We start from the raw sequence: 15362 nt of genomic DNA, 5'->3' as shown, positions 1-15362 counted from the left end.
AAGGATTCAGGCATAAACAGAAGATGAGCTCCTTAAGACAAAGCAAAAACCTGCCTGGTACACTGCAAAGTGTGCCATACAACACTAAGTGACACCACTTGGCACTTAAAGAATACTTTTCACTGTGCAAAACACAAATATATAAGAACTTTGCAATCTCTATTGCAGATTTATGGGAAAAGGGCTTAAGGCTGCCTAAGGTAACATGTGAGGTAACAGTTCACTGGGGGTCATTCTAGATCACTCTTTGCCAGTGCACCAGCTCCTAAAGCTGAGGGACTATATAAATTAGATAACCTAGAACTCTGTAGAACATCATAGGCAGACTAAAGATAGCACAGTGCTACAAGCACAGTTGTGCTAAATAGGAAGTGCTTTTCTACTTCCAAGTCAAAAATAGTAAAACCTATGTAAATACTATGCTTATATTAAGATGAGTCTAAAGCATACATCTTGGCTTAGGAACTGCTTTATTGACATCAAAACAGTAGACATTTTGTGCAGAATATCTGAAAACAGCTTTAGAAGCTCTGATCCATGTTGGTTCTGATGTAGTTTGTAGTGGCTTCAGAAATCTACTTCAATCCTAGGTGTAACAATTTTCTTATTGGACCTGGACCTCCCCAAAATCCCCTAAGAAAATCAGGAAAAACATTACACTGGGATAGAAAAAGTTAAGACTTTTCAAATAACCTGTATTCCATTTTTTTTTCTTGTAGTCAAGAAAAACCTGTATTGTCATTTTTTCTTGTCATCTCTTTTCAGAAGATAAAAGTGCATTGCACGTAATTTGAAAAATTTGCTTGCTTAAAAGGCATACAAGTTAAATCATCAAAACTAAACAAATTTAAGGTATATGCTTTTCCTCCAAGCTGCACGGCAAGTTTTCACAATGCTACAGATAATTTTCGCAGCAACAGATGTGTACTTAGAACCTCCTCTTATAAGAACAGTTTTAAACACTATCATAAATATAATCACAACTTAGTCTTTCCTATACATTTTTTCTTCACTAGTCAAATGAGTTAGGCAAATATCAATATTCAAACCACAAACCTTCCTTTTGCAGTAAATGAAGCTAGTATTGCACAAAACGTCTTAAGTGGAAGTTAGTAAATTGGCATACTTACTTCAGTAGTCCATACCAGTAAAGATAAGGCATCATATCAGCTTTCATATGAAAACTTAGCCTCCGTTCCTTGCTCTGGTCAAAAGGAAATGTTTCCAAAGGCTGAGCATTGTAATCAAACTCAGCTAGGATTGCTCGGTTGTAGTTTGTTATCAGGGGACAGGAGGTATATCCATCATACTAGAAAATATTTGATGATACAAATGTTACACAAAGTAAGAAAACCCTACTCTGAACTACATTGAAAAGCATTCTTCACACTTTTAGAATTTCTAATTCTATACTGCCTCTCAACCCAGAAAGATCCCCCAAGGCTGCCTACCCGATGTAACATTTAGGCCTCTTTGCCTGCTGTGGTATTGTAGCATTCTGGATATCAAAACCTGAGTTATTTGGGTATTGTGGCTGTTCTGGTTGACTTCCATCTTTGCATCTTGGCTGCGAGCAACAGAGTGGTCCATTGATATCTATATGCCCTTTGTCCCCGCTCTGAGGACTGGTGCTTTTCCCTCCGGGGGCAGGTAGAAGCCACATGTAGCAGCCATTTTTCAGGTGAGTTCAACAAAGGCCATTTGGATGTTGGTGCCTGCTCATATATAAGCAGCATAACAGCTGAATGTTTCATAAAAGGGAACATTTTAGATGTGAGAATTTAGCACACATTTTCTAACACTGGAGAGGCTGGTACTTATCCTGATGAAGCACGGATGGCATGACAAAACAGAGGCAAATTCAACATGTACTTGACAAAATTTCACTCCTAAAATGGAATACAGTATTTTGGGGCTGTGATTGTAGAGCATCAGGAAATGGTTTACATATAAAAATACTTGTGTATTATAGAAGTTGGATTAAAAATTCAAACTTAATCTATTGCTAGCTGGATATTTACAACAGCAAAATGACTGGCTTTAAAACTGCCTCCAAAGAGAAACAAGTTGTACCCATTTTAAGGACAAATTCAGAGAACTAATCAAGTTACCTTTTTAGTTGGAGTTTTGCCCTTCATTATAGAAGAGATTGTCTTATCGAGTACACCACACTGGCCAGCTGTAGAAGGGAGAGGTTCATTTTATATCAGTGCTGAAATAGTAATGCTAGAACACCAACATTTGAAATATTCCTGCTTTAAGTTACAGTTCATGAAATAGTTCCATTCTTATTCCTGTTTTTTATGTTCTAATTATAAAAGGGTCAGAGGCAATTCCTTCTGCTTCCTATTTCTAATGGACCATAACTGTGACCTCTGCTTTTCATCAATTGTGTGTAGGTGGGTATACTTTTAATGCTAACCTCTACAACAGAGATAGGCAACTTGGCCTCAAAAACTCCCTTAACCTTTCACTGCTGCCCGGGGCTCAAGATTAAGTTCTATTCCGAAACACCTGGAGGGCCTCAGGTTGTGTTCCTCTGCCCCACAGAACTGCAACAGAAAGAAGTTAAATGTGGAAAAGAGAAACAGGAGTACATTTCACCAGTACATAATGAAAGTAATTTGTTTCCATGATAACCAAGGGCTCTGATCTAACTAAAATGTGTTGTAATAATGTCCTAATGAAACTTAGAAGCTGTTACTACGTTTTCAATAAGGTATGTTGAAAGAAGTTCACTGCAAATTAGAGACAGCAGATATTTTGGCCTAAATCAGATTTTAATCTGAAACTTTTTAACAAAACAAAATTGCAGATACTGGTACTGGGAAAAGGAAGCTACCAAAGCTACTGCGTACTTGGGATTTGAAAGCAATGGGCTAGACTAGAGGAACCACTGATCTGACTGAGGCTAAGTAAGTTTTATGAGCCTTACTTTACTGTTATGTAACAGATCTGGTCTAGTTAATCAGGGATTTCATGGAAAATCTAATTCCAAATGAGTGTATAGCAGGTATGGTCTCAGGCATGAATGTTAATATAAATCATTTTGCAATCTTTCTGCTCAGTGTAAATGTGAGGAATATTTTTTGCTTGAAAGTTCAGATCAGGTGACGGGGAGTCCAGGATATGAGACTCTTTAAATGTTGGACTTATCTTTCAACTGGCACATGTACACATGTGATACAGTAAACAGCTGCATATCAAGGGTTGCCAGTCTTTGGCAACTGAAATAAAAGTCTGCCACATCCTTATGAATCTATGATTAACTCAGAGCTGTCTGCTTAGAGTACAGTTAATTACTTTGCAAATGCAATTCACTGTAAAAATATTTTTCTGTATTAACTTTCATACATACTTAGGAAAACCTTTTAACATGAGGCTCCCAACTTGTACCACTTAAAATTCCATTCATTTTCTTAGAAGAAATCAATTGCCTAGCATGGTTTCCATGTCTTCTCCTTCCTACCCTCCTCTTTTAATTATTCAAATACTGCAAACATTTTGGGGGTCATGTTGTGGTTGTTACATGCCATGAAGTTGTATCTGACTTAATGGCAGCCCTGTGAACATGCCATCGAAAATCTCCTCTCTAAGATAGCCCTGCGCTCTTCTAAACTCAAGGCTGAGGCCTCTACCATTTGGAGCTATATGCCAGTTAAATTGAATTAGATGTTGTCACACTTATGGTCATGGTGAAGGCCACCAATCGGGAGAACCTGGGCAGATCCCTGGAGGAGAAGGCTGTCAGTGGCTGCTAGCCTTGAGGCGGCCTGCATGCGTACCCCAGCTGCTGAGAAGCTCGGACAGGCAGAGGCCTTGCACCCATACTCCTTGAAAGATCTTGTGGGCAGCTGGTTTGCCACCAGCTGGACTAGATGGACCTTTGGTTTGGTCCAGCATTGGCTTTTCTTATGTGCTTAGCTGAACTCACTTCTTTTCTTCCACTGTTAAGACTGGAGACTCTAAGCAATCCCTAGCAAGACAAGATTCCTGTTTAGGGTTGGAACACCCTGACTTGGTTCACATGCTCACACAGGAGGGACTTTGGACTCATCCTGTGGGTGGATAGCAGAACAACCCTGGGCGGCACCACTTGTGAGAGCCTGGCCAGAGTGGATTGTTGCCACAGGCCTGGCTGGGTTCACGTAACAAGCTGCACTGACGGGGGAAATGGTGCCCTGTTCCCCTGTCCCAGCATGGAGTTCCTCAGGGGTCTGTTCTGTGCCACATTCAACACCTATTCAGCATCTGCATGAAACTGCTGAGTGGGGTCATGTGGCGTTTTGGAGTGTGTTGCAAACAGCTTGAGGGGGATCACTAGGAGTTCTGCAGAGTCACTCTTCCCCCGCTCCCTCTCTCTGTTATCCCTTGCTACCGTCTGTTTTTATTAAGAGTTTTTAGCTGTTTACATTTTTATTTTTTCCTGATTTTAAATTTATTGTACTTTTATAATCTGTTTTTATGAACTGTGCAAACTGCCCAGAGTGCTTTGGCTGTGGGGCAGTACAGAAAGGAAATGATCAATATCATTGTCAAAACATTTATATGCAGTCCTTTCCCGCAGCCTCAGGACAGCTTACAAAAATATCAATATGAGTGTAAAGGGATTGTGCAAAGCCAACTAATATGTACAAAAACTTGGTTAACGTGTACTTCTGAGAGAGATGGTTCAACCTGGTGTCCTGCAACAGCAGGGGTTCATCCCGATGGCCACCTGGCCCCTTCCAACTCAAGTACTCTGTGATACTTTTATTTATTGACTGAGGTCCTGAGCTAGGGCAGGCTGTCTTGGACTACAATACCCAGCATTCCTCACCATTGGCTGTTGTGGCTGGGGTTGATGGGTGCCTAAGTCTACAACATCTGGAGGGCACCAGGTTGGGGGAGGATGGAAACACAAGAATAAGGTCTTCAGGAACTGTAACATCCTCTTCACATCTGAATCAGTTAAAACGTTTTTAAAAAATGCCTCAGCCACTCCAAGAGCACTCCCAGATGAGAAGAAATGCTTCCTTGAACTCCATGTTCAAACCTAGTCTTTTGTCTTAGCAGAATTTGCTTTCAAAGACGGCTACTAAAAACTCCTCTTACCTATAGCCGCTGCTGTCTTTGAGGTGGGGAGGTTGGTGCAGTCTCCAATTCCAAACACATTTGGGTATTTGTTATGCTGCAGTGTGCCCTTGTTTACATCAACCCAGCCGGCCGCATCTGAAACTGGACTGTTCAGAAGGACATCAGGGGGCCCCATGGGTGGTGTGACGTGAAGCATTTCATACTGGGTGGAGAAAGGCAGACGTGGGTGAGTGCAACTGTGGAAGCAACCTTTCGCAGCCTGCAGGAATCTGGACTGTTAAGCATTTTAATTGTGGCAAAAGTCTTGGGCTAAGCGCTTGGGTGGATTTTCCTTTTGGCTGCAACACCACTGCATCTCCTCCACAACACTGTGTGTGTGTGTGTGTGTGTGTGTGTGTGTGTGTGTCTCACAAATGCACACACTATGGGCACCACTCCAGACACAAATGAGAACACAAGAGATCAAGGCAGACCCCTACACAGATGCCAGAAGACCCCAACAGTGACTTCTTTCTGCAGAAGATTTTTCTCAGCCTTCTGCAAGCTGGGTCCTTCCAGATCTTCAGCTCCCATCAATCCCAGTCAGTGTGGCCAGTATAGGATGGGAGGTGTAGTAAGCTCTGCTTGCTGTTTGTGTATGCAGCTGTTCCACGCATGGTATACTCAAAACGATTTGCAACAAAGCATGATGAAAGCAAGATCCATCTGGCATGTTTTCCAACTTGTTTTTCATACGAATAACAAAAGCATTTTATCCCATTTAACTATGAGCATACCATATATGGAAAAGTGATACGCAAACTAAGTGATGGACCGATTACAACTCTTACTATCGCTCACCATTTGCAATGGCAATTGGGTCTAATGGGAGCTGGAAGTTCAACAGGTGGAATGTGGATTTATTTATCTGCTAACAGCTATACACTTTGGGACCCTTTTGCCTTTATATGAGGTGATACTAGTCTCTGAGCAAAGGAATGGCTTTTCTGTTAGTAAAGGAGCCTCACAGATACACTAGAAGAAGATCGAGGTGCATAATTTTCCCAGGGCCACAACTCTCCATGCAGCCAGTGGGGGACAGATCAGCTTCCTGCAGGTAACCAAAAAACTCTGCTTCACTTTGAGCTGTTCGCAGTCTGGCGCAGGGAAAGCAGTTCGGATAACCTATGTCATACATGGGCTACCAGCTGGCCACCCCTACTGGAGTTAAATATTTTCCTAGATGCGTTTTATCATTCCCTCCTTCCAGTGGGCTTGGTGGCATAGAGGTTCCCCAGCCCCACACATACCATTTTATCCTCACAACATTCTAAAACAGGTTAGGCAAAAGGAGAGTGAATTATTATTATTATTATTATTATTATTATTATTATTATTATTATTATTATAACATTTCTATGCCGCCCCTTGCCGAAGCCTCGGGGCGGCTTACAACACAATAAAATAGCCCAAGGTGAGCTTCATGGCTTAGTAGGGATGTGAACTTGGAACCTGCCCAGTCCTAGTCGAACATTCTAATCCTTGCGTGCAACGCTGAAGAACTCTCCTGCAGACTTCCAACCAGAGGTGCAGGAAAGCAATTCCCATCATTTCCACCCAGCATGAGCATTGACTTAAGCGGCTGGGAATAATGGAGTTGCAAAATAGCTCTTCTGTGCCATTAGCAGCAAATGGAGGACTGTCACAGCATTAGCCTTCTAAACAAAGGAAATGGAAAGATTCCTTTTGCTGACCTGATAGACCTTCGTCTCTCCAGGTTTGTCCAAGTTCTCAAAAATGGCTTCCTGTTTATCAGCTCGAACTTCAACAAGGTTCCACCGGTAGTTAACTGTGATGCCCCTTGATTTGATAATCTCTAGCAAAGCCTCTGCATACTTCTGAACCCCAAAAATAACTCCAAGAGACGTGTTGAAGATTATGTTGGCTTTGGGGCGTTTTCCTGTCTGTAGAGGGAGGGAAGGTAATGTCAATGCCAAAGAAAGTGGATCAACACTTGCATTTAATATATATCGTATCTTGTCTCACATCCCATTATCTTGGGATGAGTTATAATGATCAAAGGACAACTTAATCCAAACTACTTCACCCCGGCATCTTGGAAGAATTGCATCATTCCCATGAAAAGCGCTTTTGTTATCAGCTCAGCAGGTTAACAGCATAAATCCATGAATCGGCTTTTTGCGGCAATTTCAGGTATATACCTTTCTCAAGTAGGCCTCTGACAGGTACATGATTTTTTGTGGTGCTCCGGCACATTTCACAGGGGTGTTTGGAAAGGTGAAAATGGCATTTCCTTCCTTGAAATCCTGCAGTGCTTTCCAGGTTTTTTCTACTGTGTGAATGGAATAATTGGAACCTATTTTAGGAAACTTAAAACCATCAGGCAGGCCTTTGACCTGTAACAGAACAGAGTAAGTGGTATAACATTTTATAATATCCTGGAAGTGCAAAATAACAGCTTTCTTCACATTCTATCAGATTCTCCCTGCCTGTTCTCCAGATGTGAGAGTCTATGTGGACCATGAGAGTGATAGTCCAACACATCTGTAATGCACAAGGTTGGGAAGGGCTGTCCTATGACTTGCTCAGTCTCAAACGAGGGTCTCCTCTAGTAATACAAGTGCCAGGGACCTTTATGGGATCAAGAAGACAGTCTGAGCTAAGTTCATTACATGCTGTAACATTTGCAAAACCCTGAAAGTAATGCAATAAGCTGCTGCATTAAGTCAAACAGGAGCAGAACCTCTTTTTAGCTTGTGGACTGAATTCCATCTTGGGGAAGGGCTTGGGTGGGTGGAGAACATTCCAGTGCTGGGAGTGGCTAAAGGAAAAGGGGTGTCTCCAAATGGGACCAAAATTCCGGAGCTCTTGTTGGCAGTGCCTGATATTTAGGGGATAGTTCACCCTTTTAGAATGGGAGGAGGGACTGCACAAATGAAAGGCACCATCCATTTGGTAGCCAGCAGGAAGCACTGGGGGCAGAGTGTGGGAGCACGTCAGCACAGGGAGGGCGTAGGCCCCAGGACGGCGCTTCTGCAAATGTGAAACGTCACTTGGTGGTTTCGTTGGTTTAGGTTGGGGTGGGCAACATGTGGCCCAGAAGCCACATACAGCTCATCATGGTTGTCCTTATGGCTGCCACTAAATTCCCAGTATGTGCCTCCCCCCGCCCCTTGCCATGGCTTCCTGGCAGATTTGCCTTCTCACAGCCAACCAGACAACTGTTAAGCAGGCGAGGAGGAGTGCAGTTCTGCAGAGACCCTCCCCAAAGCTTCCGTGAAGTGGAATTCAGGAGGTGGCTTGTGGACTTGATTGAGGCTCCTCCCCTCACCCCACAATAATTTGAGCACTGCTACATGGAGCCATTAACTTGTTTCCACTGTTGAATGCAAAAAAAGTATTTTTAGGACAGAAATAACCGTTCTTAGTATACTTCTAATTCTGACTTTCTTAACCCTCCACCATCAGCTTTTACATGCTAAATTCTGTACATTTCTCTATCACCTATGAGCCAAAAGCACACCAGGCAGAACTGGATCTCCTGGCCTGAACCCTCTGGGTGATCTGTAGTAGAGCCACACAGATTTCTGACTGCTGGTCATTACACAAAAACAGCAGCAAAAGGCACGCCAAATGTTGAAAGGAAGAACGCTGAGGCTAATCCTGAGGAGGGCCGTTGTGTGTGTATGTGGAAGGGCCATGAGTTCAGCCCAGTCCTGAAACTTAAAAGTGAGTTCCTGGTCTCGGAATTCTCCATCCTTCAGCGTATGCCCCTCTGCAGCTGGTGGGTCTTGGCTTTTTAGTAAAGAAGCAAAGCAGACCCCCCAGGCCAGGAGTCTGTCCACACTTATTTTTGCGGAGCCAGCAGGTGCCTGCTATTTGAAGCACAGCCCTCAGGAGGTCTTCTGTTCTCCACCAGAAGTTTTAGATGCCAGAGCTTGCCCTGGGGATGCATTCCACTTCTTCAGATGCTCTGCTGGAGGCCTCTTCTGTTGGCTTGATACCTGATCTCGCGCAGCGCCTAATTCACAGGCTGCACAGTTCCCACACAGAAGCGACCTCCTTGCAGGCCAATAAAGGAAGCACATCTGTCACCATCACTATGTGCGCGTCCATGCACAGAATGCGCACCCTCCGGTGCCATCATGCTCACAGTTCAACACACAATTAAGGACACGTAAACCTCTGGAAATCAGTGAGCTGAAGTATTTTAAAGCCCTCTCTGTTGGACTGTGGATCTTGCGAATGCTCAGCCGAGACAAAAAAGCCCTGGCCTCAATCCAGGTCTGCTTTCTGTGAGAGGAGGGCTCTGTTTAGGGAAGCACCCGCCACCTGATTTGGGAGCTCTGTTCAACAGCTCTCAATCTCAATGAAGCCTCTTCATAGAACTGGGGGGTTGGAGGTAAAAAGAAGGGATGGGAAAGGGAATTTTAGAGATTTTGAAGTACGTACATCTAGCATGGTGCTATCCATAGCCTCACCCCAAACAGACTCCAGAAATTCAGGCAGCCGTGTTAATCCATGTCAACAGAATATTCTAGCAGTTTTCACTGCCCCCAGAGGCAGGTCCTTTGGAAAGACTTTGGGGCTTAATTGCCCATTCAAGACTAAGTCACCCCAAAATGCTTTGGCACAGGGGATCAATATATGTTTGCTGGGAAAATTCATTCCCCACAGCTACTGTGAGGATCATGGCTCTCTTCAGAGGGACCACTGAAAACGAGCATTTTCACTCGCTTCAGTTTGTTTTTAGAAGTGTCAAAGCCCACAGCACAAACAGTGTGTCCCATGAGCACAGAGGCACAACAACATGCGGTAGTATGCACACAAAGGAATAACAATAGCAATTTAAATAGAAATACAGTTCATTACACCACAGCAGGAAAGATCTGCAACCAGATCTTTGTGCTTGTTCACTCTGTGCTTGTTCACTCTGCTGTCAAGGCACACCCCACCCACCCCTCCTGCTCTCCCTTTTTAGCGTTCTTTGTCTTTTAAATAGACTTGGACAGGAGAACTCTTCCAACAGTGGACTGACCTATGTAAAGTTGGCACCCAACCACCCAAGGCTCCATGAGCAGGCTTCCAAAGCTGTATGTGATGCTCCATGGCAGAGGGGCATTCCAGCAACAGGGAATGCACCCAACCCTTTGAACTGGGGTCACTGTTTTACATCTGCAACGACAGCCTTTGCAAGCACAATACATTACCTTTTCGTAATGCAGCTGGAGCCCAAGGGCGATGATCAAATACTTGTACGATATCTATACAATGAGGAAATGAACAGTTAGCTCAAGCATACTTTATATGGGCATTGTTGTCTCTCTGCCACAAAGGGGTTCCTCCAGAGCATTGGGTTCTATGCATTGTCAGCCCTGCTTGGAGTTGTTATGCGCTGTCAAGTCATCTCCAACATATGGAAACCCCATAAATGAAAGCCCTACAAATCCCTACAACAGCTCCATGCAACTCTTCTAGACTTTCCTTTCCTTTATGGAATCAGTCCCTCTCATATTTGGTCTTAGAGTAGATCCATTGGAATGAACAGGACTTAAGCTGGTCATAACTGAAGTCTCATTCTTTTTAAGATCTCATTTAAGTAGAGCTAACCATGGAGTCAAGCAAAGGATGTTGCAACAAGATGACCGCAAAGACTGGAAGAGTACAAAATGTAACTTCAGCTTCCAGAAACATGAATACTTTGCTAATAATGTTGCTATTATTACAACTGGCAGAACTATTTTCTCATCATATATCTCAAAGTTTTTACTGGATATTTTATGGAAATAATTTGGGATGTTTAGATGTAAGTATCATGATGCCCATGTGATGCATTTTATTGTGGTACTAAATCCTTTAGAATCACAGAATTGGAAGGGATTGGAAAAATCATCTATTCTAACCCTCTAGAAAAACCTCTAACAAAAATGAGGCCTGAACTTTCTGGTTTGCTTCATATACAAACAGTACTTGTATTGTGTATAATACTATAGAACATTATAACACTCAGGGAAAAATATCCTATGCGTTTTGTAAGTTAAACAGAACAAATTTTACCAGAGAAAGAAAATTATGACTTATAATTATCAAAGAAACTTAATGAACAAAACTGATAAACTTAACCTCAAGATAAAATTTCAGATTCTGATTCTGTTAAACATATCTAGGTTATGAAAAAAATTAAATGAACAGTTAATTCAGGAACAAGTGAAACTAGAAAGCTTCAGTGGGTCACCTTTTGGTTGTTCTCCAAATAGACGCAGTTCTTGTCTGGATCCAGCTTCTGTACCTTTGACTGGATCCACGTTACACCTGAGGGAACCACACTTGCGGTTGTGCGTGAACTTGACACTAACTGTTTTGCTCCAGCCCCAACCAAAGTCCAGAGAGGCTGATAATAGTGATTCTGAAAGAGACCAGCAAAAGCCACGACACATCAAGCTGGCATTGTGCTGGACTATCAGGGACCTCCAAACACCTGATAGGCCTTCCCACACCCCACCAACACATGGCCTCCATCCATTTAGCTATCCAGACATTGAGCTGTTGAGAGATAACTCTTCTACAGCGGATAAGAGGTGTGAGGTGCTGAACATCAGGAACATGGGCAGAATGCACCCCACCTGGAGGCCAAATCTAACTCTCTAAGGTTCTCCAGATGGTCCTGCTGTTATCCCCAACTGCCAATTGTTGGGAGCTTCCCCAATTTATGCAGTTCTCTCCCCTGCCTCTCCTAAGGCTTAATTACTGGCAGTGGAAACTTCAGGCAAAATGATGCTGGAATTTTGGTCCCACCCTTTCTTCCTGGAATGCAGCCCTCTGCTATGTTCCGATGTGCCACCTCCTGGAGAGAGATGCTAATTCAGATTGATTCCTGGACACTCCAGTGTTCGGTAGAGTAGAACGGTGGGCCATATGGAAACTCTCTCATTCCCAGCATATCTGCTGTTCTGAATCCAGCAGAAAATAGCTAAAAGTGCTGCAGACCCAAATGCAGCCATGCAGAGGGGATAGCTGTGCCATCCATCGGTAGCTGAGTGGCAATTCAATCCCACCAGAATGGTAGGAGCAGAGGGTTTGGAACATCTTGTTCCAGGCAGGAAAAAAAACACTGTGCATGCAGCTGTTTGCCTAAAACTCATCACATTTTATTCTTTTTCATTCAAAGATGGTACAAACTTCAAGTGGCAAATGGTTTCTCCAACAGACAAGTTGCTGTCATTATTTAGTTAGTAAAGTGACAGGCCCCCTTCAGCAAGAAGGCTTCTGGTTGAAATTACACCATGAAATTCTATTTGGTCGAATGCCTGTGGGAGAGCAATGCAGATGAATCAACTCCTCTGGAATGTTCTCCCTTTTTGGGGTGAGATAACTAGAGTTGTTGAGACTTTGGATAGAGGAGAACTGAAAAACCCCAGATGGGAAAAAAATGTTTATTTTTCCAGGCACTGAGGGGTTTTTGCTTGATTTCCCCCTAGTTCTTCTTTTTTTTTAGCAAGCCATCACATTTCTTACCTCCTGAGGCTCAACCACAGCCACGTTGCCGGCCCCCACTTTCCGCTTCATCCGTGCACACATGGTGATGCCACCGGTACCTCCGCCCAGCACCAGCACCTCATAGTAATCCTTTGAAGCAGTCCTCACTGATGCATGGAATTGGCTTGTGCTCATTTTCAGGATCCTTGGCCTAAGTAAAGGCATTAAGGCACGTGCACCGGTACAGGCTGACATGACTCCAAGGGTGGCCATCTTTGGTGAAGCTCAGTCTGTGCAGCAATAAGAAAAGAGGTTGTGAACAGAATAAGCAAAGATGTGTTGCCTTTTTATTACATTTTGCTACAGAGCACTGCTAATAGGCCAGGTCTTCTGCTGTCCTCGCAACCCATTCTTCACAATAAACTTGAGAGAATGATTCAGGATAGGGGTCCCCAGAACTTCTGGGCTGGTGGACACATTTGCAATTTTGACAGAGCGTCATCAGCACACTCAGAGGATGGCTGCCATGCGGACACCTGGCCCGTTCCTACAGTGGCAGCTGGGACTGGCCACTGAACACTAATTTCTCAGAGGGCAAACTGAGGAGGATAAAGGAAAGCTACCTTGCTATTGCTCATCAACTCAAGGCGGAGCATCAGGACCAAAAATCTTTGTTTTGATCCAAAATAAAGATGGAGCTGGAGGACCACACTTCAGACTACGGCAAGCTGGCCTCCCTGTTGTTTAATATCTGTATCTTAATTCTTAAGTAATAAAACAAGAATCAGGAGGGCGAGGGAGCTTGGGGGGCACCACAGAGGTGTCTGTGATCACAGTTGCACCTATAGACACTGCACTTTAGTCCCAGGTTTAAACTGAAGGCTAGTCACCAGCCCAGAGTCACCTGGTGTGGTTTGTGACTGATACAGGATTTGGACTCGGGTCACCACAGCCACAGTCCAGCATTCATGTCACGGCACCAGCCAGGCACTGGCTTCAACATCGGGCTTTGTTGGTGCTGAAATTTACTCTGGCAGCCTTCCCCAAACTAGTGCCTTCTGGATGTTTTGGACTACAACTCCCATCAGCACCAGCCAACTTGGCCAAAGGTCAGGAATACTGGGAGCCAAACATCTGGACTTTGCTGTAGTCTGCACAGTAGCTAGCAGGTAGAAATGGATCTGTGCAGCAACAACAGCAATGCAGAATATTTCGGGTGGGGAATAATGAGCAATTAAGACTTCAGCATTTTGCCAAATACCTGTGCCTAAGGAAGACGAAAACTGCTAGAATGGTGAGTTGATATGGAGCAACACAGTTGCCTGCCTTTCTGGACACTCTATCAACATGGATCAAGACTGTCTGCATTTCTGGATTCTCCTTGGCTGACCCATCTCAGAAATGTCCAATTCTATTTGGAACAGACCTCACCTGAGGCCTTGCAGGTTAGCTGGACTGACCTGGTGGATCAAATCGGACTGGCAGCCAAAATTGCCCACCCCTGCTTCAAAGGACAGCACCCAAACCAACAGATACAAATTACAAGGAAAGGAGGTTTGCATTATGTATCTGTCTTTCCTAATCATTAGGAATAATAGATTTCTCACAAGAAGAAAAAAGTGAGATATAAATGCAATGTAGTAATAATCTATTCCCAGATTTTTTAAAACGCTGTAGTAAAAACTTTCTTGATAAACAGACTATGAGCAAATCTTTCCATCTGTTTCTTACTCCTGTGCTAAGACACAAGACTAATCCCTGGGAGAGGAGGCATTTTCAAGTTTCTGGCAGCTGAAAGGGATGCTTGTGTTCCCTTCCACTATTTGGCAACATGTTGAGGTTCCTGGAATGCAAACATGTTTCATTGTTCTTAGGAAGGATGAGATGGTATGTCAAGTTTATAGAAGTTGCTTTTAGAAGTGTACGGAGAAGCTACAACATTTCAGAAAAGGCACTCCAGTAACATTTTTGCCTGAAAACTACAGTTCTGATGGAGGTGGGCACAATACATGCGTTGCCTGTAGAAGGTCCAGGATTCAACCCGGGTCTCTCCGAGTGGGGAGGCTGGGAAAGAGTTCTGTCTGGAATGGTTGACAAATTTGGGAGAGATGAGGAACAATCTGTCTGGCTCTGTACAAGGCACTTTTTCATGCTCCTATGACCTCAGTTCGCCTCACCAAATTTAGGATCTTTCCACACTGAGGAAGAGAGTGTGCTTTGGGAGAAGCCAAATGCTGCCGTGCTGCATGTGCTGACCCCGGAGCAAACTCCACGGAATTCAAAGGCGGCCACAGACGGCAGATACCTGGGGACAGGGCTCAGGTACTGGGGTACAGAATTGGGTGAGTCCCAGGAACGGCCCCTGAGCAAGCTCGCTGTCCTCTGTGCGCTGTCCCATTCCTGGAGTTGAGGTAAGATTCAGTAGCCTGTCCAGCTGGCTTCTGTATGTGAAAAGGGAGTCTTGCTTACTTATCTCAAGCAACAAGATGTGTCTGAACAGATCTAGGCTTACTCCCAAGTAAGCATCTGCAGCAGAGGGCTTGGGCATCCTTCAGCTGGAGATGTCTTCCATTTCTCGGAGGAGCTCTTGGGGGCATGTTCTAGTGGTGGGCTGGTCCAATGGCAAAGGTTCGTTGTTATTTATTTATTTATTCAATTTATATCCTGCCTTTTCCTACAAAGGGCTCAAGGCAGCTTACATCTCCTCCATCTTATCCCCACAACAACCCTGTGAGGTAGGTTGGGCTGAGAGTCTGTGACTGGCCCAAAGTCACCCAGTTGGCTCCATGGCTAAGCAGGGACTAGAACCC

The 15362-nt window shown here is 44.0% G+C and overlaps 1 protein-coding gene across 3 annotated transcripts in view; it reads right to left on the bottom strand.

Moving 5' to 3' along the window:
* The window catches only part of SQOR (sulfide quinone oxidoreductase), a 36892-nt gene that overhangs the window by 14225 nt on the left and 7305 nt on the right, over nucleotides 1–15362 (bottom strand). Inside the window, exons 1-10 of one of the 3 annotated variants that reach the window (XM_044438827.1) lie at nucleotides 14858–14969; nucleotides 12592–12842; nucleotides 11312–11482; nucleotides 10287–10340; nucleotides 7278–7472; nucleotides 6810–7019; nucleotides 5095–5278; nucleotides 2112–2179; nucleotides 1131–1309; nucleotides 454–633 (exon numbers count right to left, since the gene is read on the bottom strand). In XM_044438827.1, the coding sequence (XP_044294762.1) occupies nucleotides 576–633; nucleotides 1131–1309; nucleotides 2112–2179; nucleotides 5095–5278; nucleotides 6810–7019; nucleotides 7278–7472; nucleotides 10287–10340; nucleotides 11312–11482; nucleotides 12592–12825 (1353 nt within the window). In that variant the 5' untranslated portion in view covers nucleotides 12826–12842; nucleotides 14858–14969 and the 3' untranslated portion in view covers nucleotides 454–575. Of the gene's footprint in view, nucleotides 1–453; nucleotides 634–1130; nucleotides 1310–2111; nucleotides 2180–5094; nucleotides 5279–6809; nucleotides 7020–7277; nucleotides 7473–10286; nucleotides 10341–11311; nucleotides 11483–12591; nucleotides 12843–14857; nucleotides 14970–15362 lie in introns of those variants that run through there. The other 2 variants (XM_044438826.1, XM_044438828.1) reach the window with 2 other exon arrangements.

This window comes from Varanus komodoensis, unplaced genomic scaffold (genome assembly GCF_004798865.1).
Source record: "Varanus komodoensis strain SLA01 unplaced genomic scaffold, ASM479886v1 scaffold33, whole genome shotgun sequence".
Classification (NCBI taxonomy): domain Eukaryota; kingdom Metazoa; phylum Chordata; class Lepidosauria; order Squamata; family Varanidae; genus Varanus; species Varanus komodoensis.
Note: the sequence above shows the minus strand (reverse complement) of the source record. Positions and strands in the feature narration are given on the sequence as shown.